Source organism: Peromyscus eremicus, chromosome 11 (genome assembly GCF_949786415.1).
Source record: "Peromyscus eremicus chromosome 11, PerEre_H2_v1, whole genome shotgun sequence".
In the NCBI taxonomy this organism is placed as follows: domain Eukaryota; kingdom Metazoa; phylum Chordata; class Mammalia; order Rodentia; family Cricetidae; genus Peromyscus; species Peromyscus eremicus.
This window is the reverse complement of record NC_081427.1, coordinates 62,201,681-62,228,063: the sequence shown is the minus strand read 5'-3', so window position 1 is coordinate 62,228,063 and position 26,383 is coordinate 62,201,681. Positions and strand designations below refer to the sequence as shown.

The window sequence follows — 26,383 nt, the reverse complement described above, 5'->3', positions numbered from 1 at the left end:
CACCATTACAAAGGGAGCCCAGTCATTAGATTATTCAGCGATGTAAAGATCAGTGTGGGAATTTGAACTTTTTTTCTGTTTGTGAACTAATATCTCCAAGGTGTAATTAGAAAGGAGAGAAAGAAGCCTGGTAAGAATAAAATGACACCTGGGGAAATAACAATCCTAAGAAAGTCAAACCTTTTACAGAAAAAAGTACATTTTTCCCTTACAGTAAAACACACTGGTATAAATATACTTACACGGTTTGTTAAGTGGTTACATTTCAATGGTAAACAACAAACAATACGTGTCTCTACTTCTCTGCTCACACTTTTGTAAAAAAAAAAAACTCTACTTTTGAAAGTAGATGAAAGAGCTGCTCAAGGGGCCAGAGAATATCAGTAGTTAAAGTATTTGTTGTATAATGATGGCGACTGCATTCAGATCCCTGCACCCCCTGAAAAACCACACATCTGTAACTCCAGCTCCAATTTAATTCCTCCTACTGTCTTCTAGGGATGAGTTCAGGGCTTGTGTTATTGCCAGGATTGTCACCGAGGTAGAGATTTCTCTTTTTCAACAAATCCTATTGACAAAGTTGAGACTTTATTTATTCTCATTGGCAATGTTCTTGTCCTTGGTGTGTTGGTACCTGTTGTACAACAGTTTCCTCCAAGATTGAAACATTCCACCCTGATAGGAAGCTCCTTAAGTGGGAATACAAACAACTCAAAGGAGCTCAGAAAGTCCCTGAAACTGACAAGATTCACTAGACCCCTCCTTGCCAGAACAAGCAGTAAAAGCTTAGAGTCCCTCTCAGATGGAAGGAAGCTGAGCAGCAAGGAAGACTCTCAGAAGAGCCAACCTCAGACCAGCTACCTGGAAGAAGCAGAAACCAGCTGGCTGCTTGAAAGAGGTTTAGATCAACTGAGTCACTTGGAAAGGACATTCTCTGGCCTGTTTAGTTGCCTGCAGGGTGTGCAATGTTTCCAGGTTCCCAGCTGTTGTGAGCTGTCATGCTGAGGGCGGGCTATGATGATGCACCTGTCTTTGAGTCATTTCTGCTCTTGTAAATAACCCCTCAACCATATCATTGTAAGTAAGCCCAATAAAACTTATTAGTTCACTAAGTTGGACTTTGGTGGTATCGAAACTTTGATCTGTCCTGGGTTGTCTATCAGGGGAGAGTAGACATGTGTGTTTCATGTTTACTCTTTTTCCCCATGAAAAGTTTCGTCACACAATAGTACCTACTGGGTTTTATAACTGTAAAATTCTATTTTCTTTGTAATTAGTGAGCATATCGTGAGGAGCCATTTTAAAGGGCAATTATATTTTCTTTAATATTATTGACCATGATGGACGATTTCCTAAAAGACAAATGTGCTAATCAGGCAACCTAGATTATACTGAGACTATCTATGCAACGCTGTGCTTTACAGAAGGGAACTGAGATGTGTATGATTAGTTCGCAACGCTAACCCTGTCTTCCAACTCCTGGACCGAATTGAGGGTGAGCAGGGCAGTCACCCTCCAAAGAATGTTGATTTACATTCTTTCAGGTCACATCACAATCAGCTATGGAACCTTGAAGGCTGTGGGTAGGGCAACCTTGGAGTCAGGCATCACTTGTGAGGCTTGCCTCCAATGTGTTAGCTGCATGTTTAAGGTCTGGTATCTTACAGTGGCTAGGACAATCTTTCTGATTTCGAAGTTCTGGATCTTTAGCTTGTTACTGAGCCCTTGCAGGCCCCTTCTGAGTAAGTAATCCTAGAACTCCACCAGGTTCCTCACAGTGGACCCCGGTGAACTGTCAGCATTTGATTATTTACCAATCAGTTCCTGTTGTCAGCTCAATTGACTTCTTACTCTGACTGACCCTGACGTCCAAAGTCAACTCTTGTTTATGAAGAAAAGCTATTCTGAGCTCTTCATCCTGTGGACTGATAGGTTTCCAACCTTGAACCAATTTGTGGATTATACCATCATTTGAATAAGTAATTCTTCAGATATCAAGGTGACAGTAGCCCAAGAATACCCAGCCAGAGTCAGGCAGACGGTTGCATTCATTTGGAAATAGGAAGGCTATACCATACCAGGGAGCCAGCACCCATCAAAGGCAAATCCTGAAGTGAGTCCATGTGGCAACCTAAACAGTGTGGGATGGAGATGAAGCCTGAAGCTTCTGGGCAAGGTCGAAAACGGAAATACAAGGCTGAAGATGGGACAGAGATTGAGTCTGAAGCTTTGGGACAAGTTAAAAAAGTGAAATGCAAGGATGAGGGTGGAACAGGTTTGGAGTTTGAAGAGCCCAGCAAAACTCAGAAGAGGATACCTCAGGAACAGCAAGACCGAGAGCTTCAAAGTCAACAGCCATGCAAGGATGAGGTACGGGAACCCCGTCAAGAAAGCCTAAGACAACTAAAGCCCCTAGAGTGGGCCACAGGTCCACAGGAGCAGGCTGTAACTGGGAGAGAGTCTGGGGATGGTGGCAAGGGTCGCAAGCGGCCCTGTTGCCTCATGGAGGAATATGCCGAAAACCACCAAAGGCAAAAGTACCAAAGGTTACTGCAGCACCTTCCACCCAGTGATCCTATGAAATCTGACCCACAGAGGGCTCACACAACCCTAGTGGATACTCTGAAGATCGAAGATTGTGTGGAAGTGCACAGTCATGGATCCACAACAACCCAGTGTGATCCTAAACAATCTACTGTTGTTACAACAAAGGAATGTGTCTCACCAGACAAAAAAGTGAAGACGTGTACAGAGAACTCTTCTGATACACAGACAAAAGATGCAGTAAACCTTGAAGGAAGAAGGGGACACCACTTGGAGCCTGACTTGCTAAGAGCAGAGGCTCAAGTCTTCCTGCATAGTGGCAGCAATAGGTCACTCCCCAACAAGAAGCCAGTAGTTATGGCAGAGAAAAAGCCTGTTGCAGAACAGGAAAAGGGGAGAGGAACAGATGAAGTCCTTAATGTTACAGAGGACATGGAAAAGGAAATAAGAAATGCACTGGGTCCAGGACCCCAGGAAGAAATCTTAACTAGTGCATTCAAATTGCATATTACTCGAGGAGATATCCACACACTAGAGAATGGTAAGTGGCTCAATGATGAGATTATCAATTTTTACATGAATCTTCTGGTTGAGAGAAATAACAAAAAAGGGTACCCAGCTCTTCATGTGTTCAGCACTTTCTTTTACCCCAAACTAAAGCATGGAGGCTACTGTTCTGTTAAACGATGGACTCGAGGAATAAAACTGTTTGAAAAGGAAATTATTCTAGTACCTATTCACCAGAGGGTACATTGGAGCCTGATAGTAATCGACCTAAGAAAACAAAGTATCATATACCTCGATTCAATGGGACAGACAGGGCAGAGTATTTGTGAGACCATCTTTGAATATTTACAAAATGAGAGCAAAACTCGAAGGAACATTGAGCTGGACCCTTTGGAGTGGAAAAGATACAGTATGACATCAAAGGAGATTCCTCAACAACTGAATGGGAGTGACTGTGGAGTTTTTACTTGTAAATATGGAGATTACATTTCTAGAGACCAACCACTTACCTTTTCTCAGCAACACATGCCCATCTTTAGGAAGAGGATGGTGTGGGAAATCCTCCATAATCACCTACTGTAACAACATCTACCTGGATCCTATGGAACTGGTACACTTTTCCATCGATGTTTCTATATACCTCAAGCAAGATGGGTTGAAAAGATTTAAAACAGATACTGAGCTGCCTGACATGGAGGAAGCCCACTCTCTTCAATGTAGTCCTGACCTGGGGAGTCCTGACCAATGCCATCTATACCTGCAAGGAACTACTGCAAGCTTAGAAACCGCTGATCAACCCACACAAGAACACATGTTCAAACAACATTGTTTTAATGTTGGATTTAGTTTATGAATTTTTAATGTTGGATTTGGTTTATGAATTGTTTTAATGTTGGAATTAGTTTATGAGTTGTTTTAATATTGGATTTAGTTTCTGATTTGTTTTAATGTTGGATTTGGTTTCTGAATTGTTTTAATGTTTGATTTATTTTATGAATTGTTTTAATTTTGAATTTAGTTAATGAATTATATTTATTGTCTTCCTGGCCCTCCAATGATAATGTTTTCACTCACTCATTTGCAAACCTTGGCAGTTGTCATTTTACAATATTCTCTAGTTACCATCTCTACTCCTTATTTGAACTGTTTATTTCTGAAAGGAATGCCCATCACATTCTCATTCCTTGCTTAAGATCCGGAGGGACATCAGCAAGAAGAGGCAGGAAGTATTGACTCTCATTTCTATTGCTGGAGTTGTATCTGTTAAATTGAAGTTAGAGGTGGTATTTTTAAAGCTTGAAAACAGTACAAGAAAGGAGAATGAACTGCACAGACTGACGCTTTCCTGACCCATCATACTCTACTGGACTTGCATAGGATGCAGAACTGTTGAGAAAAGCATCATGCTTATCTAAAGACACATTCTTTCCCAGAATTAAGGAGACTTGCCTTAGTTTTGGGAAGTTGATTACAAGTAACTATAATGGTAAATATCCATTATTATCCCAGGTCTCATTGAATCTAAACCTCAGCTTTGCTATATTGAATTATTTGAAAAGTTTGATTCAACTTAAAGTTATGTTTTTGACTAAATTCATTAGATTAATATTGCTGTATCCCATTCCCACTGTGGAAGTGGGGATTTAGGGTTGATATTGCTCATTATACAATAATCCATTTTACATGTGATAAATTGTATTTAACTTTTCTGTTCATTCTATTATAGTTGTGTTTATGCAATTTTTATTTAATAAAGTTTAAAATTGTTCAGAAAATATTTTGCAAAAATTTTCTTGTTATACACCACCAACTAAAGTTAAAACAATACTAGATAAACAATTTAAGCAGACCTATAATCCCAAGTAAAATAGAAGCAGTAATTAAATGTCTACCAATAAAAGAAAACAAAACAAAACATAAATAACCAGGACAACATGGTTTTAGCATAGAATTCTACAAGACTTTTCAAGAGGAGTTAATGACAATACTCCTCAAATTATCCCAGAAAATAGAAACATGAAGAGCATTGCCCAATTATTTTAAGAGGCCACAGTTATCCTGATACCTAAACCACATAAGCACTCAACAAAGAATGAGAATCACAGGCAAATTTACCTCATGAACATCTATGCAAGAATTCTCAATAAAATACTTGCAAACTGAATCCAATAACACATCCAAAAGATTATCCACCACAGACAAGTAGGGTTCATCCCAGAGTGCAGGGATGTTTTAGTCTATGTAAATTGGTAAAGGTAATCCACCATATAAACAATCTGAAAGACAAAAACCAAATAATCATCTCATTACTATAGATACAGAAAAGACATTTGACAAAGTCCAACACCTCTTCATGATTAAAGTCCTGGAGTGATTAGGGATATAAGGGATGTGCCCCAACATGATAAAGGAAACACTATGATAAGCAATTCCATAGCCAGCAAGAACTTAAATGGGGGGGGGGGGGACTCAAAGCAATTCCACTAAAATTAGGAACAAGTCAAGGTTGTTCACTCTCCCCATAATTAATCAATATAGTACGTGAAGTCTCAGCTAGAGCACCAAGAGAACTGGAGGAGATCAAGGGGATCCAAACTGCAAAGGGAGAAGTGAAAGTATCTTTATTTGCAGATGATATGATAGTATGCATAAGTGACTCTAAATATTTCCTCTGGAAATTCCAATAGCTGACAAACACTTTCAGAAAAGTAGGAGGATGAAGTGAGGGGAAACTTTTATCATATATCACATGCAAAATCAGTAGCCTTCCTATATTCAAAAGACAAATGGACTGAGAAAGAAATCAGAGAAACAACTCCTTCCATAATAACCTCAAAAATTATAAAGTATCTTGGGGTAACTCTAACCAAGCAAGTGAAAGACATTTATGATAAAACCTTCAAGTCAAGTCTTTGAAGAAAGAAATTGAACAAGATATCAGAAGATGGAAAGATTTCCCATGTTCATGGATTGGTAGAATTAATATAGTAAAACTGGTCATCCTGCCAAAAGCAACTTATAGATTCAATGCAATCCCTATCAAAATTCCAACACAATTCTTCACATAACTTGAAAGGGCAATTTTCAGCTTTATATAGAAACACAAAAATCCCAGGATATCTTAAACAATTCTGGAAGTTCCCTTGCACTAGGTTTCCAGCTTGTCCCTAAGCTGTACCCTGCAATCCAGTTTTCTCTTCTAATACTCTCTCCCTCCATCCTCTCCTCCATACCTGAACCTTTCTGTTCCCATCCCCTCACTATACAGGATAATCATGCCTGTTTTATTTTTTTCTAATAAGTGAGAGAAATGAGTTGGGTCGGCAATGGAAGGGAAATAGAGAAGAACTGAGAGTAGAGTGAGGGGAATCTTTTATCATATATTACATGAAAAAATCTAGTTTTGATAAAATAAAAGCAAAACAAAACAAATAAAAAACATTCAATCTCAGGAATTCTGTTACAGCAGCACAGAATGGAAAAAGGTCGGTGTACTACACCGAATTCAAAGACTTTTTACTTAGTGAAGAGCACCGTACTTTGCCTCCTTTTGTCTTCTGTGACCTCAAGGTATTTTCTTTTGTTATAAAGATGATTATTTGAAAAATAACCAGACATGGCTATTTGGAGACTGGAATTGGAGTCAAGAACACAGTTCAGAAGACACATGATTTCAGCACGAACTCTGATGCACTCAATTTCTGATGATGGCCAACTCGTGAAACTTCCTAAGCTTATTTAGTATGACTTTACTCTCCTGCAAGCAGAAGAATAACAGCATCAATCTTATTTACTCATTTCTAGGAGCAGTAGATAGCAAGCAGGAAATCTTTACTACATTTTCCAGAAACATGAACACTCAACACTCAAATGTTAACTGCATTATAGTTCTTTCTAAAATTCTTGGAGTTAAGCAACGAACAAAAAATTACATAAATCTTTCCCCCTCCTCTTTTCTCTTATGTGATCCACTAACTAGATACTACACTGAGGAATCATGGATAAAAGGAAGGTACGCCAACCATTTCTGTGATCTTAATGGCCACTAAGTTCATGAAACTTGTTGTGGCAGAACAAAATGCTTTCTGCCAGTCCTTTTTTTTTTTTTTTTATCAAAGGAATATTTTCGAAGAGAGGGATTCTCAGGGCAAGCTGGCAAGAATTATAAGCATCCTTTTATTTTCTCTTCACATATTATTTCTCATTATAGGAAGATGACCTCTGACTTATCTAGGAACATTTGGATACTTTAGGATCTTCTAGTAACTGTCTTTCTAGAAACTTGAATGTATACCAAAGTGTCTGACAAATAGAAACATTATTATAACTCTTCAAATAAAGTTAGATATAACAATAGACAAATATTGTGGAGTTTTCTAGTATTTAAAAGCATTACTAGGCTGTGGCTTGACTTGAGCTAATCTTCCTGTCCTAGTAAGAAGACAGGAAACTCTCAGCATAGGCTCTTGTTTAGGAGGAGGTTAGTGGAGAATGCTTGAGTTCTTTCTTTGATTCTCTGGTTAATAGAAAAGAATTCTGTATAATATAAATGTTCCTACAAAGGTTAAACATCTTCACCCTGTGTTCCCACAAAGGAATCATATTTAACAATTACAGTTTCAGACAACAGGAATACATTTCAGTTAATTCAAAGAGAAAGAAAGGGAATTAAAAGAATGAAATGAGTAAGAAATCTGTAGCAAAATATTTTTGAGGGTTTTTATGATTCTCTTACCAGATTTCTCATCGATGCATCTTAATTCTTCTTGTCCTAACATACACTGTATCTACAAATAGGATTTTAATTACTTGAAAGGAAAAATCTTATTATTCAATAGTCATCATTACTATTTCTAAATTACTAAATTTTATTACTTATCTTTGTTGCTCAACAGTCATCCATTCCTTTACATTCAAACCCATGTGAGTTTTTTCTTTGAGAAACAAGAATACTAACATGGGTTAGTACTCTAAAAGGGTCTAATACAGAAAACTTATGTTACTCAAATTTAAGACACTCAAACTCATATGACTTCCATGAAAGTGCCAGAGATGAGTACAGAAGTAGAATCCCATTTCTTTTGTTGGTGAATTTAATTAAACCAAAATGTTCTTTATGACAAAGCATTTATTTGTCAAAATGGAGAATTACATCTGCATTTTGACAAGAAGGCCAAACCAGATGTTTCCTTGCTTCTAAGATGGTACCTCAAGCATGGACTTGACAGGAAGGTAGAAGCTGTTTAAGACTTAGGGACTGTATAAAATTAATAATAAAAGCTTTGTGTCTTTCAACAGTCACTTTGGAGACTATTATCTGGAGAAATAAGCAGAAGATATGGTCACCAATAGCAACCAGCAACTACAAGTTTTTATGAAGTTCAGATCTCTGATGAATCCCCTTTCTAGAGTGGCAGTATAGAAAATGGTCCATCTTTAAGCTTAGCAATATTTTTCAAAGAATAATACAGAAATTCACTCCTGCAGGTTAGGTGGGTCTTGCGGGATGGTGTAGTGTGTCTGGATTCAGTTTCCTATAGGAATTTGGATCCCTCATTGCCTGGTGCTGAAAAGGCACTATCTCCTGTGACTGCTATAGACTAGTAACACATGTGTTTTGCAGCTGAATTTAAAGTATCTCTTGCCATTAGGTAGATAACTCTCATACTTGACCTACATGAAGAAAAAGTTCTCAGTATGAAACAGATTTATCTGCTTTAGATGGATAGAGGGTAGGGATAAGGACTATAAACAGGAGATAAAGGAAGAGGGAGGAGAAGGGAACTATTGAAAGTGGGCAGGAGTATCTGTCACAAAGGACAAAGGACTGCCTCTAGATACTTGCTAGAGGCGAGACAGACAGGGCACATAGGAAAATGGCAGTTTATAAAGGTAAAGAAGAAACCCCCTGGTAGGATGAGGTGTTTAATTTTAACTGGGCATGTTAATTAGGTGAGCCAAAGGGGGCTTTTGATTGCCAGACTTCAATATTTTGATAGCTGGACTTTGGTAGTCAGCCTCAGGAGGAGGAAGTGGCCAAATAAGGGAACAGATCTTGGGGGCTAGCTCCAGGAATATAATCTAACTGTTTTTAGCAAGGCAGAGGGACTTGGGGAGAAGGGCAAGGCCTGCCAGAGCCATGTGCTTGAGTGGGCTCGTGTCCCTTCAGTTCTTCTTTTGAACCATAGCTGTGCACTAGTCCAATTGTGCTCCTCTTAAAGACGTATAGTAACTGGTTACTTAGTAACCAAGCCACCTTTCTTGCCTCTCTAGTCCCTTCTTCACTGAATACCATTCACAGTAAATCTGAACATGGAAGTGTCTGAGGTCTCATTAAAAAGGTTATAGAAGTCAAGAGACTAGAGGTAGAATCAAGCAACATCTCATGGACACTTCAGTGTAGTTGGCAATTTCTTTGTGCCACTAACCAGCTCCCACATAAAGGCACAGAGTCTTAGTACTAATTACGTTTGCCCGGCCTTAGCTTAGACTTGTCTCACTAGCCATTTTAATTTTTTTTTTCTTAAACATCTGTACTTTGCCTCGGGGCTTTTTACTTTCTTTCATTCTTTATGTCCTACTCTCCTGCTTTCCCCATGCCATTTCTGGATGGCTAATCCCTGGCATGTCGTTTTTTTCTTCCTTGGAGCCTAAATTCCTCTTACAACTTACTCTCCTTGACCAAAGTCCTCCTACACCTCCTCACTTGCTATTGACTGTTCAGGCTGTTAGACCAATCAGGTGCCTGAATCTGGCAAGGTAAAACAGCAACACATCTTTACATAATTAAACACATGCAACATATGTTTACATAGTTAAACAATTGTTATGCAACGTAAAAAATGTACATCTTTGTATATTTAAACAAATGTAACCCATTTTTTCATACTTAAACAAATATTTTGCAACATTTCCTGCTTTTTGTCTAAATTAAAAGAAAGGTTTTAGTTTTAACATAGTAAAACTATATACAATAAGAATTATCAAGTAGGAATTACATTTACAAATATCCAGTCCATTTGTATTTGGGAAATTTAGAGAAAATACTCCATTATCCTATTTTGGTGAGTCAAAAGTTGTGCACCTAACTTATTTTCTATCCTAACTTGTATTACCAACCCCAAGTTATCTTTTTGGACCTCAAAGCATTTTCTTAAACAATTTAAGCTTTTATGTTTTTCAACCTTATATTTATATGTAAGTTTCCTTTCTGAATTTGGTAACAAGGAAAATTATAACTATCCTGTCTTCAACTCCATTACAGACCCAAGAAAAACAATTATATATCCTGAGTAAACAGGAAAGTGGAGCAAGCACCTTCCAAAACTAGGGAAATGACAAAGAAATCTGCTTGCCTGGCAGTCACCCAAAGTTCCTCTACAACACTGAGGTATAACCAAACCTCTATCCATGCCATATGAAAGAATGGCATGTAATAAGTCATGAGAACTCTGTAACCAACAAGATTTACCATGTCTCATCCAGTCTCAGAGTGGTTCCCTTGTTAAGAGATCAGCATATATACCACCTGCCTCATGGTTTTTATAAGTTTATTTCTTTATGTCTGTAGACCATGTTTTCAGGGGGTCTCCTATTAATTTTGAAGGAATCCACAGCATTTCATTTCCCATGGAAACAAAACCATAACCTCTCCTGCAATGCAATACTTTTTTTTTTAAATTCCATTTTAAAGTTAAGATATTCCTAAAGTATCTAGGCTAGTTTAATTCAGCAATTCCTTTTACAATCCCATGTCTCTCAGTAGCTGCTGTTCATTCATCAACATTCAAAATATTCAAGTCAATATAGCATCATACAGGATCCAGACTCCCTGTGCACATCACCTCTTTACATGGCTTATTCTTTTTTTATTACTTTACTCTTTCTTTAAAGACTTTACTTATTATTTAAAATTATTTATTTTTTGCTATGACTATCTATACCCATTTTCTTTTCTTTCTTAAGCACCTACACACACTGTAACCTGTTTAAAGGTTTTTCTAGTCTGGACCTGTTTTACTGTGCTCCTGTAGTATCTCTGTCTATGTGAGCCAAACCTTAAACTGCCAAGTGGCACCCAAGCCCACCACCTTGTAGCTCTGGCAGTTGGCTTCACACCCTCCTCAAGTCCAATACAGCTGAGCCTTAAGCCCATAGGCCTGGCTGAGAGGAGTTTTTAACTGGGAGTTGTGTGGGAGCCCGTTCTCGGGTTCCTCGTGGCTTTACCCAGCAGGTCCGCATACAGGATGATTAGGACCATGGGCCTGAGTGCAGGTGTCTGGGATGGTCTGCACTTGGCTGTGCTGGGGGAGGAGGTCTTTTGCTCCACCCCTTGGCGTCTCTATAAAAACCCTGGGGCAGAGACAGACGGGGCCCGTTGGAATAGGTTCCAGGCCCTCTCGAGGCTATCCTTTATTTTCTATCTGTTTCTCTCCGCGATATTCTCCGCAATAAATCCTATCTAATATTTCCTGCTGCTCGCACTCAAGAAAACTCTGGGGAACTGTGTTGGGTAAACGCCCCACAGAATGGCGCCATGAACAGGGACTAAAGAAAAAAGGAAAAAAAGGACTAAAAAAAAGAGGGGGGGAGACTGGCCCCCAGCTCCCATCTTGCCCCGGACTTCCCTACCGGAACACAGGTGAGTCCCCTAGCTTGCCCCAGACCCCATCCCTGGGCACCAGCCACTCCGGGGAAGACCTGCCCAACTTGGCCCCAGGTTCTGGCCACCGGGCAGGCTCCCCTCTAGCCCCACCAGGAAGGATCCCCTTCTCCAAGACCCCTGGCAGACCCTGCACTCTCTACGCCCTGCCCCCACGCCCATCTGCCCGAGCCCCAAGCCTCTTCCTGAGACTTAGAGGCCGGCCCCCAGCTCCCATCTTGCCCCGGACTTCCCTTCTGGAGAACAGAGAGAGAGAGAGAGAGAGAGAGAGAGAGAGAGAGAGAGAGAGAGAGAGAAGAGCTCCCATCCTGCCCCGGACTTCCCTTCTGGACAAGAGCTCCCATCCTGCCCTGGACTTCCAATTTGGACAAGAGAGCTCCCATCTGGACAAGAGAGAGAGACTTCCTGAATCTGTCAGCTCTATCTGAACCAAGTGTGCGGATAAGGCCAAGAACGAACCACAAGGAGATGGGCAGACGTCAAGGCAGAAACACATACAACAAAATGAATAGCAATACACCATCACCAGGCCCTAGCCCTCCTCCAACACCTAGACCTGAACATCAGAAATTGGAAGAAGCAGAAGAAAATAGCCTTATGAATGACATCATGAAGAAGCTAGAGGCTTGTGTAGAGGAAAAGACAAAAAAAATGTGAAGAACGCTGTAAACAACTAGAGGAAAGGGCAAACAAATTAGAAGCAATCAATAAAGTCCTGGAAGAAAACAATAAAGTACTGAAAGAAAATCAAGAAAAATCAATGAAACAAATGAAGGAAACAGTCCAAGACCTGAAAAGGGAAATAGAAAAAATGAAGAAGACACAAACAGGGAATGCTGGAAATAGAAAATCTGAGAAAATGATTGGGAACTTCAGATGCAAGTATAGTCAACAGAATGCAAGAGATGGAAGAGAGGATCTCTAGCGTTGAAGATACAATAGAAGAAATAGATTCATCAGTCAAAGAAAACACTAAAGCCAACAAAGTCATGAACCAAAATGTCCAAGAAATTTGGGACACCATGAAAAGAACAAACCTACGAATAATAGGGGTAGAAGGAGAAGAATACCAGCTCAAGGGCACAGAAAATATATTCAATAAGATCATAGAAGAAAACTTTCCCAACTTAAAGAAGGAAATGCCTATGAAGATACAAGAAGCCTATAGAACACCAAACAGACTAGACCCCCAAAAAAAGTCCCCTCGCCACATAATAATTAAACAATTAAACGTACAGAATAAAGAAAGAATATTAAGAGCAGCAAAGGAAAAAGGCCAAGTGACATATAAAGGCAAACCTATCAGAATAACACCCGATTTCTCAATGGAGACTTTGAAAGCCAGAAGGACCTGGACAGATGTAATGCAGACACTAAGAGACCATGGATGTCAGCCTAGACTAATATACCCAGCAAAACTTTCAATCATCATAGATGGAGTGAACAAGACATTCCATGACAAAGCCAGATTTAAACAATATTTATCCACAAACCCAGCCCTACAGAAAGCACTAGAAGGAAAATTCCAACCTAAGGAAGTCAGATACACCCTCAAAAACACAGGCAATAGATAAAGCCACAGCAGTAAACCCCAACGAAGAGAAGTACACACACATCACCACCAAAAAATAACAGGAATGAACAATCACTGGTCATTAATATCCCTCAATATCAATGGACTTAATTCACCTATAAAAAGACATAGGCTTACAGAATGGATACGAAAGCAGGACCCATCTTTCTGCTGCATACAAGAAACACATCTCAAATTCAAAGATAGACACTACCTAAAAAATAAAAGGCTGGGAAAAGACTTTCCAATCAAACGGTCTTAAGAAACAAGCGGGTGTAGCCATCCTGATATCCAGCAAAATAGACTTCAAACTAAAATCAATCAAAAGAGATCAAGAAGGGCATTACATACTCATCACAGGAAAGATCCACCAAGATGAAGTCTCAATTCTGAACATTTATGCCCCAAACACAAGGGCACCCACATATGTAAAAGAAACATTATTAAAGCTTAAATCACATATAAAACCCCACACATTAATAGTGGGAGACCTCAACACCCCACTTTCACCACTGGACAGATCCCCCAAATTGAAACTTAACAGAGAAATAAAGGACTTAATTGATGTCATGACCCAAATGGACTTAATCGATATCTACAGAACATTCTATCCTAACAAAAAAGAATATACCTTCTCAGCACCCCATGGAACCTTCTCTAAAATCGACCACATACTTGGCCACAAAACAAATCTAAACAGATACAAAACAACTGGAATAACCTGTGTTCTATCAGACCACCATGGTCTAAAGTTGGATTTCAACAACAACAAAAACTACCGAAAACCTACAATCTCATGGAAACTGAATAATACCCAACTGAATCACCAATGGGTTAAGGAAGAAATAAAGAAAGAAATTAAAGACTTCCTAGGGATCAACGAAAATGAAGACACCACATATCCAAACCTATGGGACACTATGAAAGCAGTACTAAGAGGGAAATTCATAGCACTAAATGCCCACATAAATAAGCTGGAGAAATCTCACACTAGTGACTTAACAGCACACCTGAAAGTTCTATAACAAGAAGAAGCAAAGTCTCCCAGGAAAAATAGATGCCAGGAAATTATCAAACTGAGAGCTGAAATCAATAAAATAGAAACAAAGAAAACAATACAAAAAATTAATGAAACAAAGAGTTGGTTCTTTGAGAAAATCAACAAGATAGACAAGCCCTTATCCAAACTAACCAAAAGACAGAGAGAGAGCATCCAAATCAACAAAATCAGAAATGAAAAGGGGGACATAACAACAGACATTGAGGAAATCCAGAGAATCATCAGGTCATACTTCAAAAACCTCTATTCCACAAAACTGGAAAACCTAAAAGAAACGGATAATTTTCTGGATAGGTACCACATACCTAAATTAAATCAAGACCAGATAAACTATTTAAATAGTCCAGTAACCCCTAACGAAATAGAAACAGTCATTAAAAGTCTCCCAACCAAAAAAAGCCCAGGACCAGATGGTTTCAGTGCAGAACTCTACCAGATCTTCAAAGAAGAGTTAATACCAATACTCTCTAAATTGTTCCACACAATAGAAACAGAAGGAACATTACCAACCTCCTTCTATGAGGCTACAATTACCCTGATTCCTAAACCAAACAAGGATACAACAAAGAAAGAGAACTACAGACCAATCTCCCTCATGAACATCGATGCAAAAATACTCAATAAAATACTGGCAAACAGACTCCAAGAACACATCAAAACAATTATCCACCATGATCAAGTAGGAACCAATTCATTCCAGGGATGCAAGGATGGTTCAACATACGAAAGTCTGTCAACGTAATACACCATATAATGGAACCAATTCATTCCAGGGATGCAAGGATGGTTCAACATACGAAAGTCTGTCAACGTAATACACCATATAAACAAACTCAAGGAAAAAAACACATGATCATCTCACTAGATGCTGAAAAGGCATTTGACAAAAAACAACATCCCTTCATGATAAAGGTCTTGGAGCGATCAGGAATACAGGGAACATACCTAAACATAATAAAGGCAATTTACAGCAAGCCAACAGCCAACATCAAATTAAATGGAGAGAAACTCAAAGCAATTCCACTAAAATCAGGAACGAGGCAAGGCTGTCCGCTCTCCCCATACTTATTCAATATAGTACTTGAAGTTCTAGCCGGAGCAATAAGACAACATAAGGAGATTAAGGGGATACAAACTGGAAAGGAAGAAGTCAAGCTTTCCCTATTTGCAGATGACATGATAGTATAATTGAGCAACCCCAAAGATTCCACCAAGGAACTGATACAGCTTATAAACACCTTCAGCAACATAGCAGGATACAAGATCAACTCAAAAAAATCAGTAGCCCCCCCTATATACAATAGACAAAGAAGCGGAGAAGGAAATCAGAGATACATCACCCTTTACTATAGCCACAAATGACATAAAATACCTTGGGGTAACACTAACCAAGCAAGTGAAAGACCTATATGACAAGAACTTTAAGTCCCTGAAAAAAGAAATTGAAGAAGATGTCAGAAAATGGAAAGATCTCCCATGCTCATGGATAGGCAGAACTAACATAGTAAAAATGTCAATCTTACCAAAAGCAATCTACAGATTCAATGCAATCCCCATCAAAATACCAACACAATTCTTCACAGACCTGGAAAGAATAATACTCAACTTCATATGGAAAAACAAAAAACCCAGGATAGCCAAAAGAATCCTGTACAATGACACAACCTCTGGAGGCATCACGATCCCTGACTTCAAGCTGTACAATAGAGCTACAGTAATAAAAACAGCTTGGTACTGGCATAAAAACCGACATGTGGACCAATGGAATCGAATTGAAGACCCTGACAATAATCCACACACCTATGAACATATAATTTTTGACAAAGAAGCCAAAAGTGCACATGGAAAAAAGAAAGCATCTTCAACAAATGGTGCTGGCAAAACTGGATATCAACATGTAGAAGGCTGCAAATAGATCCATTATCTATCACCGTGCACAAAACTTAAGTCCAAGTGGATCAAGGACCTCAACATAAATCCAGCTACTCTGAACTTGCTAGAAGAGAAGGTAGGAAGTAGTCTTGAACGCATTGGCATAGGAGACCACTTCCTAAATAGAACACCAGTAGCACAGACACTGAGATAAACAATCAATCAATGGGACCTCTTGAAACTGAGAAGCTTTTGTAGAGCAAAGGATACGGTCAACAAGGCAAAGTGACAGCCTACAGAATGGGAAAAGGTCTTCACCAACCCCACATCTGACAAAGGACTGATATCCAGAATATATAAGGAACTCAAGAAATTAGACATCAAAATGCTCAACAGTCCAATTAAGAAATGAGCTATAGAACTAAACAGAGAATTCTCAACAGAGGAAACTCAAATGGCTGAAAGACATTTAAGGAATTGCTCAACATCCCTAATCATCAGGGAAATGCAAATCAAAACAACTCTGAGATACCACTTTACGCCTGTCAGAATGGCTAAGATCAAAAACACTGAAGACACCTTATGCTGGAGAGGATGTGGAGCTAGGGGAACTCTCCTCCACTGCTGGTGGGAATGCAAGCTTGTACAACCACTTTGGAAATCAATATGGTGCTTTCTTAGAAAATTGGGAATCCATCTCCCCCAAGATCCAGCTATACCACTCTTGGGCATATACCCAAGGAATGCTCAACCATACCACAAGAGCACTTGTTCAGCTATGTTCATATCAGCATTGTTTGTAATAGCCAGAACATGGAAACAACCTAGATGCCCTTCAACTGAAGAATGGATAAACAAAATGTGGTACATATACACAATGGAATACTACTCAGCAGAGAAAAACAATGACATCATGAGGTTTGCAGACAAATGGATGGATCTAGAAAAAATCATCCTGAGTGAGGTAACCCAGACTCAGAAAGACAAACATGGTATGTACTCACTCACAGCAGGATACTAGATGTGGAACAAGGATGACTGGACTGCTACTCACATCACCAGGGAGGCTACCTGGAAAACAGGACCCCAAGAAAGACACGGGGATCGCCCAATGACAGAGAAATGGAATGAGACCTACATGAACAGCCTGGACATGAGTGGGGGTAGTGAACGGCGAGGGTCGAGGGAAAGAGAGCTTGGGGGAGCAGGAGATCCCAGCTGGATCAACAACAGAGAGGGAGAACAAGGAATAGGAGACCATGGTAAATGAAGACCACATGAGAATAGGAAGAAGCAAAGTGCTAGAGAGGCCCACAGAAATCCACAAAGATACCCCCACAACAGACTGCTGGCAATGGTCGAGAGACAGCCCGAACTGACCTACTCTAGTGATGGGATGGCCAAACACCCTAACTGTCGTGCTAGAAACCTCATCCAACTACTAAGAGATCTGGATGCAGAGATCCATGACTAGGGCCCGGGTGGATCTCTGGGAGTCCAATTAGCGAGAATGAGGAGGGTTTATATGAGCGAGAATTGTTGAGACCAAGGTTGGATAAAGCACAGGGACAAATAGCCAAACGAACAGAAACACATGAAATATGAACCAATGGCTGAGGGGTCACCAACTGGATCAGGCCCTCTGAGTGGGTGAGACAGTTGATTGGCCTGATCTGTTTGGGAGGCATCCAGACAGTGGCACCGGGTCCTGTGCTCATTGCATGAGTCCGCTGTTTGAAACCTGGGCCCTATGCAGGGTCGCTTGGCTTGGCCTGGGAGGAGGGGACTGGACCTACCTGGACTGAGTCTACCAGGTTGATCTCAGTCTGCGGGGAAGGCTTTGCCCTGAAGAAGATGGGAATGGGGGGCGGGCTGGGGGGAAGGTGAGGGGGGCGGGAGGGGGGAGAACAAGGGATTCCGTGGCTGATATGTAGAATTGAATTGTATTGCAAAATAAAAATTAAAAAAAAAAAAAAGTAACTCACAAAAAAAAAAGGGGGGGACTAAAAAAAGGGAGGACTAAAGACAAAGTAATAGGGACTAAAGATAAAGGAAAATAAGTTTTATTACAGAGTTTTTGGCGAAAGTGCTGAGTTCAGCCCTGCCAGTGGATAAGGTATGCCGGTGTTATGGAAAATATATATTTTTTATATATATTGAGAGGCAGGGGTTTTATCCTCGAGAGAAAAGGAAAGCGGACTGGAAGGATGTCCGATGCTGCAGCGAAATTCTCTTCTGTCAAAATTTTCTATCTTCTATCCCTTTCTCAATTTCTATCTGTGAAAAATAAGTATAAGGCATAGGGTAGTAATATAGTTTAGGAAAAACGTAGAAGTGTAAGATTGTGTAGGAAAAAATAAGTAAGGCAACTAGACAGAAAAACTCTACAATTTTCTAACTTTGGGGGCTATGAATGCAAACTGGGAAAAAAATCTTTCTTTGGGCTTTATGGGTAGTAAAAAAGCTCTTTGAGCTTATGGGGAAGAAAAAGTTTCCTATGGAAGCTTTTGACCTGGGGACAGCTGAAATGCTAAGTCCAAGCAGCAGGAGAAAGTGATTTCTCCCTGAGGCAAAAATGGGGGGTGTAAAAAGCCAAAGTTTAAAGTTGGGAAGTTTTGGGAAAAGTAGGTCTTTCTCCTGGGGAAAAAAAAAAACTTTTCTTGGAAAATTTTTGGGGGGGAAATCTCTTTTAAAAAGCCTTAATCTTTCTCAAAAGCTCTCTTAAAATTAAAAACTAAAGCCTTTAACTTTCTCAGGACAAAAATTAGAATCACCTGAAGATATTAGTATGGGGACCACATGTGATTAGCTGTAAGGGAAAACAACAAACTTCTTAAGACAGCAAAACCTCTCTAAGTTCTCTTTCAAGCTTTAAAAATTCTCCCTGCGATGCAGGAGGCAGGGACAAGTTCCTAAAAACCTCTTCTGTCTCTTCAAGCTAGGAAAAGACAGTGGGTCAGAGTACCCTGAGGGAAACGCTTGGGAGAGTGTGGGTGAAGAGCTACAGAGAGCCCAAAAGGGCAGGAAACTTTACTGGGAAAAGCAAAAAAGCCAAGCTTTTCAGTTACAGCCAGCGGAGCTGAGGCATCAAGGGTTTTGTTTGAGTGAGTGTCTTTGAAAAGGTGCTCCTAATCTTCCTAACACAAAGATCCCCTGAAGCATTGTATCCTCACTTCTGACCAAAAACCCAGAGGCAACTGGCCAGCATCTCTGAGTTGGAGTTCATTTCGGGGATACTAGGGTTCCTGCAGTGGTAAACTTCCTGGAGCACAGAGCTGAGGCAGGAAGGTGCAGGACCCAGGGGAAGATTGCTAATGAACAACTAAAGCTAAAGCCGGTGGGTACGGCACAGTTGTCCACTTTCCTACAAGTCCCGGGTTGATAGGTCCACAGCTGAAAAAAAGAAATCTGAGAAAAAAGCTTTTTCTATCAGAGTAAGGACCTTTCTGGGAAAACTGTAAAGCTGAACTGTGTCTGAAGCAGTTGTGCTGCTGAGTCAGAACGCTGTCTGGGGAAAGAGCCCAGCCAGGGCAGAACAGAACTATCCAAGAGTAAAGCTTTCTTTTCTGTCAGAGAAAGCATCTTTTTGAGAAAAGCTTTGTTTCAACTGACTCCCAGTGAGATGAGGGGGAGTGTAGCCCTAAGGGGTGATTGCCTCTGGCCTAAGCTCTGTCCTTGAGCACCCAGACAAACAAATGCAACCCACTGGGGGACTGGGCCAGGTGAAGGCCTAATGAAACAAAACGCCTGTCTTAATGGGAGTTTAGAAATGGCAAAAACCTCCCTTGTTAGATTTTCAGTCTGTACGCAAACCACACAGACCCCGAAAACAGAAACGGACAAAAAGCCCCTACCTTCAGTAGCAGGGAAAGCCGCCACTGTAGTGTCGGAAACTGTTTCTGGGGTAGAGGGGATAAACTGAGACCAAACTGGGATCTGTCTGGGAGAAAGACTCTGAAGAAACAGAAGGGACATAATCCTCCCCAGAAAATATGTGACCTGAAAAAGCTGCTAGAATTTGAGGCAGATTCAGGGGGAGAAATAAAGCCCCTACCTCCAAAGGCAGCTAGCAGAGGTACAGAGCTGCAGACAGTTATCTGAAGCTCTGCATCTGGGGAAGGAAGGAACAAGCAAAATGAGACAGATCAGTGGGAGAAAATCTCTCCAAAGGAGCTATGGAAAAGCTGTTGTACATGATCTTGTTTTTCACTGACTGGCTAAGACAAACACAAGCCCCTAGGAAAGTTGCTATCAGAAATGCCAGCCTCAATGCCAGCTAATGAGGCAGGTGCGGTTCTGATCCGGGGCCAGTGTCAAATGAAGGAGAGACACCTGTTAGAGCCAGCTAAGGAGAGACCAGAACCCTCCCAATGTCCCATAATTGAAAATGTAAAATGTTTGTTCAAATCTCCCGTTGCAAAAGCAAAAGCAAAAAACTTTGTTTAAACCTCCCGGGCAAGAATTTGTAAGCAAGTCTGGTAAAAGAACCAGTTGACTCTCAGACCTGAAAAGAACTATGGGAAATGACTGATATAAGGGAAATGATATAAGGGACTGATACTATTATGGACTGATATAAGGGAAATGCATTCTGGGAAAGGTAGTTTTTCCGCTAAAGATGGCGACATTGTCCTGAAACACTTTTGTCAGCTCGAAAATACGTTCATGGTAAATTTAAAATACAGCTTTTAAAAGAATAAGGAGGAAAATTGTTTAAGAGTTTAAGTGTCAGTTCCAATGAAAAATTGAAAGGATACGGAACTAGGTGCTTTGCGGTTTGGGGCTCCATTGGTAAAATGCCTTATTTACCCTAACAGTTGTGCAAATTTTTAATGGTAGTTGGATGACAAAAAGCTACCTATAAGAGCAAACAAGCCACTTTAAAATCCTTAAAACAAGGGAAAGCAGTTTATACACTGAACGTTGTCTTAGATATGAAGAAACTTAAGTGAAATTAAAAATTATTTGCCTTTTGAACAAACAGCCCGCAATGAGTAATTCCTTTGCAAATCTAATAAGGAGACAAACAGGCATTCAAAGAGAAATGACTGCTTTGTAGATGGGAAACAAACTTCAGAAAATCTAGCTGTCTTACAAAAGAGTTGCTTCACCTGAAAGTTCCTTATAAAAAAATCAATGCTAAATATTACAGCTGCTAATAACATCAGGAGTTAAAGCTAATGAAAAGAAAATACTAAATACAGTTCGGAGCTGTGCCACTTGTGGCTTTACTCGCTCCTTTAGAAAAATACTTTATATCACCTAATAGTTGTGCAGTATTTGGTGAAGAGCTTATAGCAGCTAAATACGGTAATTTCACCATCAGCATGAAGAGAAGTTTTTTGGTAGAGCAAACCAAAAGTACTGCTGTAATAGAAACGTTTGTCTGAATTGAAGCACTTAGGGGAACTACTATGAATTTGGGTAAAGGGACAGCCTCTGGTTAAAAACCGTCTACCACTGACAGTGCATCTCTGCCGGTTCCGGAATGGCTGAGAGAACTGGCAACTTTGGAGTGTGGCGTCGTCCTGGGAAGGTTATAGTCCCCTAGCAACAACTATCGCAATTCTATAACAACACTCATTAAATCCCAGTGTTTTATAGCAAAGCTGACTATAAACTCTAAACTTTAGAAATGATGTACGTACTTCCTGTCTAGTTAAGAAAATCTTTCTAATAGAGATAGTGACAATAATTAAGAGTAAGAAATAGAAAAAGATGAAAATAAGATATGTAAGTTTGTAAAAATTCTCTTGTTAGATCTGTTAAGAAATCTTTAGGTGTTTGCTAAGTTAAAAATATGCTAAAGTAGTTCTATAGTTTCCTTAAGGAGTATAAATAAGTAGATGTATAGAGTTCCTTTAAGCTTGTAAGAAGTAAAGATACTAATTGTAAATGTAAATTTAAATAAGAAATATGATAAGTATATAAGAAGTAATAAGAAATATATTTGCTAAAGTAGTTCTATAGTTTCCTTAAGGAGTATAAATAAGTAGATGTTAATACGTTATATGTGAGTTTGTAAAATGTTGAATGTGAGTCTAAATGCTTTGCAAGGCAAAAAATGTTATATGTGGGTTTGTAAAGTGTAAATGTTAAGTGTGAGTCTATTCTTAATGTATATGGTTGAAAGAACCTGAGACACGGAAGGAAGTGTCCTAGTAGACTGCAAAGTAGTCAGTCTGAGCAGTTTTCAAAAGCGCCAGAAGAAGCTAAGAAGCTAAGAATGGAGGACTTCAGAACCAGCACAACAAGGCATCCGCAGCTGAGATCCGTGGAAAATCTTCGCAACACAGAAAAACCTGAGCTAACATCAAAAACGGTGCTGTTTAGAATACTACTGTACCTAAAAAGGTCTCTGGCTTGAGAATAAGTTCAGAGATGCTTGTTTGAACAAAAATTGTTAACTGCAAAAAGTTTTGGTTGAAAAACGTCTCTTCAAATTTTGAAATGAAAGCCTAATACCAGAATTTATTTGTTTGAACTTTTTGAACTTAAAATGAGATAAAACTACAAAAAGACTTTGGTTATGGATTTCTTCATATTTGGAAGGCTCGTACCAGAATTTATCATTTGAATTTTGGGACTTAAGAAATGAAATGAACAATAGAGAATTCATTGCAATGGGACAATTTTGAGTTTACTTATAGTAATGAGCTAGGAACTGTTTGCTGGAATTGGGTTAAAAATGGAACTATTTAAATGAAGAAATTTATTGTTTCTACCTAGAATCAAGATGCAGTTTTGTGTATGCATACATGCTTTATTAACTGGTGACTCATGAATTGTTTTGTGGAACTGTTTATGTAAAAATGGAATTACTTACAGAACTGGTTGTGTTAAAAATGGAACTGTTTAAACAGAAAAGTTTGGGTTTTCTAACTAGGCTTGAGATTTTGCTTAAAAAATTATAAGAAAAGGGAGAGTTAATATTCCTTAGTCTAATTTCAAAAGTTGTTTGAGTGGATTAATGTCATGTTTTGTTGGTAAGAAATGCAAATGGGGTATATTAAGAGACTACTTCTAAAGTGTAAAGAGTTTTATTAAGAAACTGCTTTTGGATGTTTTGCTAAAAGTTTTCAAAGTGTTCATGGTTAGATTGAAAATATTGCTTTTCAATATGGGTTTGTAGGAATTGTATAAGTTTGGGTTCCTCTAACTAGGTTTGAGATTTTGTTTAAAAAATTATAAAGAAAAGGAGGAGTTGTGAGATTGAATTATGTTTGCAGAAACCTATTGATATTAATGCACCCTGGTTTTGTGGAGTTAAGGAAATATTTAAGTTTGATGTGAATACATTGAATTTTTCCTATGTTCTGTTAGCAAGAAAATTCAAATGATTGAGTTAAAGTTGTAAGACGGAGAAAATTGTTAACTATATTTAGCACCATATATGCTAATTCAAATGGTTCTATTAAGCATTTGTTTTGTGCTGTAAGATTGGGAGAATTGTGACTATGTATAGCAATATTTATGTTAACCTGTTAATGGTAATGATGAAGCTAAGGGATTCTTTAAGTTTGTAGTCACCTTAAGAGTTTTTGGTTTAGAAAGGGCTTGAGGCAGCTAAGACTGCTGTAGTCACCTTGGACCTAATTCAAAAGAGAAATGCCATCTTTATCATCCTCTACTCCCATATCGGGAGGTGTAACAGCTATGGAGATTGCTGTAAGCCATTAATAATTATTTTTTATATATTAAGAAAGGGGGACCTGTGGGAGCCCGTTCTCAGGTTCCTCGTGGCTTTACCCAGCAGGTCCGCATACAGGATGATTAGGACCATGGGCCTGAGTGCAGGTGTCTGGGATGGTCTGCACTTGGCTGTGCTGGGGGAGGAGGTCTTTTGCTCCACCCCTTGGCGTCTCTATAAAAACCCTGGGGCAGAGACAGACGGGGCCCGTTGGAATAGGTTCCAGGCCCTCTCGAGGCTATCCTTTATTTTCTATCTGTTTCTCTCCGCGATATTCTCCGCAATAAATCCTATCTAATATTTCCTGCTGCTCGCACTCAAGAAAACTCTGAGGAACTGTGGGGGTGGTTGGGTAAACGCCCCACAGAGTTGTATTTAACTAGAAGCTGTATTTAGCTTCCTCAGTTCTAGAAACATGGTGTCCACACTATGGCAGGAATTTTTACTCAGCTTGTTGATTCTACTAAGTGTGCTGTCTGCTCAAGTGCTCTGCCGTACAACAGCGCCTCTTAAAGGAATCATATCTGTTTTTTGTCATGTTTCTGTTTTGCTTTGTTCTCTTCTTTTTTTTTTTTTTTTTTCAGCCTGCTCATACTCAATGTGCAGACTCAGGCCACACATTTGGTGCCAACTATAGTTGGCATTTTCTTTGAGCCTCCAACCAGCTCCCAGATTAAGACACAGAGACTTATTAATTATGGAAGCTCAGGCTTGTCCTACGAGCTCTTTTAACTTAATTTAAAATGTTTCTATTCATCCACATTTTGCCTCAGGGCTTTTTACCTTTCTTTCATTCTGTATGTACTATTTTCCTGCTTTCTTCGTGTCTGTCTGTCTGGGCTGGCCCTGGTATCTCCCTGGTGCCTTTTTCTTCCCCAAGCCTAAATACATCCTTTCTTATTCTCCCTGTCTAGAAGTCTTGCCTACACCTCCTTCCTTGCTATTGGCTGTTCAGCTTTTTATTAGACAAATCAGGGGCCTTAGGCAGGCAAGGTAAAACAGCAACACATCTTTACATATTTAAACAGATCCAACACATCTTTACATAGTTAAACAATTGTTATGCAAAATAAACAAATGCAACCCACCTGTACTTAGTTAAATAAATATAACACAACATAAACAAATGCAATACATCTTACAAAGTTAAACAAATGCAACACATTTTTTATACTTAAACAAATATTCCAAAATACTTCAGCTTTTGTTCTTAGAGGAGAAATCAATATGATTGTCAGACTTCTTACAAGAACAAAAGTGTAAACTGAGGGTAAATTTCCATGTGTTTTGATGGACTTTTCTTGCTGCTTCTTGTACACATGCAAAGAACTGTATAGATTCATAATAAGAATGCTCCATTTTATTCAGTTCATATACATTTGTTTTTAGTAAGTATGTGGAAGTAGAACATGACAACAGCATACTGATTCAAGGTTCTTTATAGAGCTAGGGAAAGTGTCTTAAAATCTGAACATCTCATAATTTCTTCTAGAAAAAGGTGGCATTTTACGTCCCTTTTTCTACTCTATGGCCCAAGTTTTCAAATATCTTTTCTAATTTAATTTACATTTTAAGTATGTAACTTATTTACTTTCCACCCAAATTCATTAAAGGGAAGTAGAAGAATAATGACTAAGCCAGTTTGATACAAACTTGAGGACTGCTGTTCAGTATTTGGCTCCCCTTCTTGGTTGAAGACAGGGTTGTTTATCTCCTGTTTCTATAGGAGATAGAAAATGAACCATTCCTATCCCCTCGTGGTAGGCAGGCAGAGCACTATTATAAGATCTAAACTTCACTACTGCCATTGGAATAAATTAAAATAATAGTCCCCCATCCAATGTCTAGGACTTTAGCTAGATGGCTTTCCAGCTCCATTAATTAGGAATGACAACTATTATGTACTATTCTGTGTTGTCCTATGACTTTTTTTGGCAATAGATTGTTAAAAGATATGACGTTGTAGATGTTGGAAATGCATTCAACACAGGCTGGTTTGTCATCTTGAACTATTGTCACCAAAAGAAAAACTGACAGGTAATTCAATAAAATGAGACAAAGTTAGACAGAACCCATCCTGAGTTTGGAAGTAAGCACACATACGCACAGGTCAGAATCACTAGTCCCCAGTTAGTAAAACAGAGATGAGTAAATTATAATTCACCAACTCTGGAGTTATTTTGGCATGTAACATGATTATGGTGACAACTGTCAGATACTCTTGATTCTGGGACTATTTTAGCCTTAATAATTTATTCAGCATTACTTAATTGGAGTTCTTGTCACTTCAAAACAATGTCTAAGTATCAACAGTTAGAAAATGAGCAGAAATGTCAATGTGGCATGATTCATTCATTCTTGGATTATAATAAACACAATTAATACTTTAAAATAATTTTTGTATTTATTCCTCTTGAATCACATTAATCTCAACTAATCAATTAATCTGTTGCTCAGATGTTCTGTGTGGTACTT

The 26,383-nt window shown here is 39.1% G+C and overlaps 2 protein-coding genes across 3 annotated transcripts in view; one reads left to right on the top strand and one right to left on the bottom strand.

Moving 5' to 3' along the window:
• Positions 1–26,383, bottom strand: part of Xrcc4 (X-ray repair cross complementing 4) — a 296,572-nt gene that overhangs the window by 246,550 nt on the left and 23,639 nt on the right. The window lies entirely within an intron of this gene.
• On the top strand, positions 1,799–3,904 carry LOC131921714 (sentrin-specific protease 2-like). The gene has a single exon (XM_059276445.1). The coding sequence runs from the start codon at positions 2,122–2,124 to the stop codon at positions 3,631–3,633; it is 1,512 nt and encodes a 503-aa protein (XP_059132428.1). The 5' UTR covers positions 1,799–2,121; the 3' UTR covers positions 3,634–3,904.

What these genes read in the sequence shown, in the direction of transcription:
- LOC131921714 (XM_059276445.1), top strand. Translation starts at nt 2,122, where the DNA reads ATGTGGCAACCTAAACAGTGTGGGATGGAGATGAAGCCTGAAGCTTCT.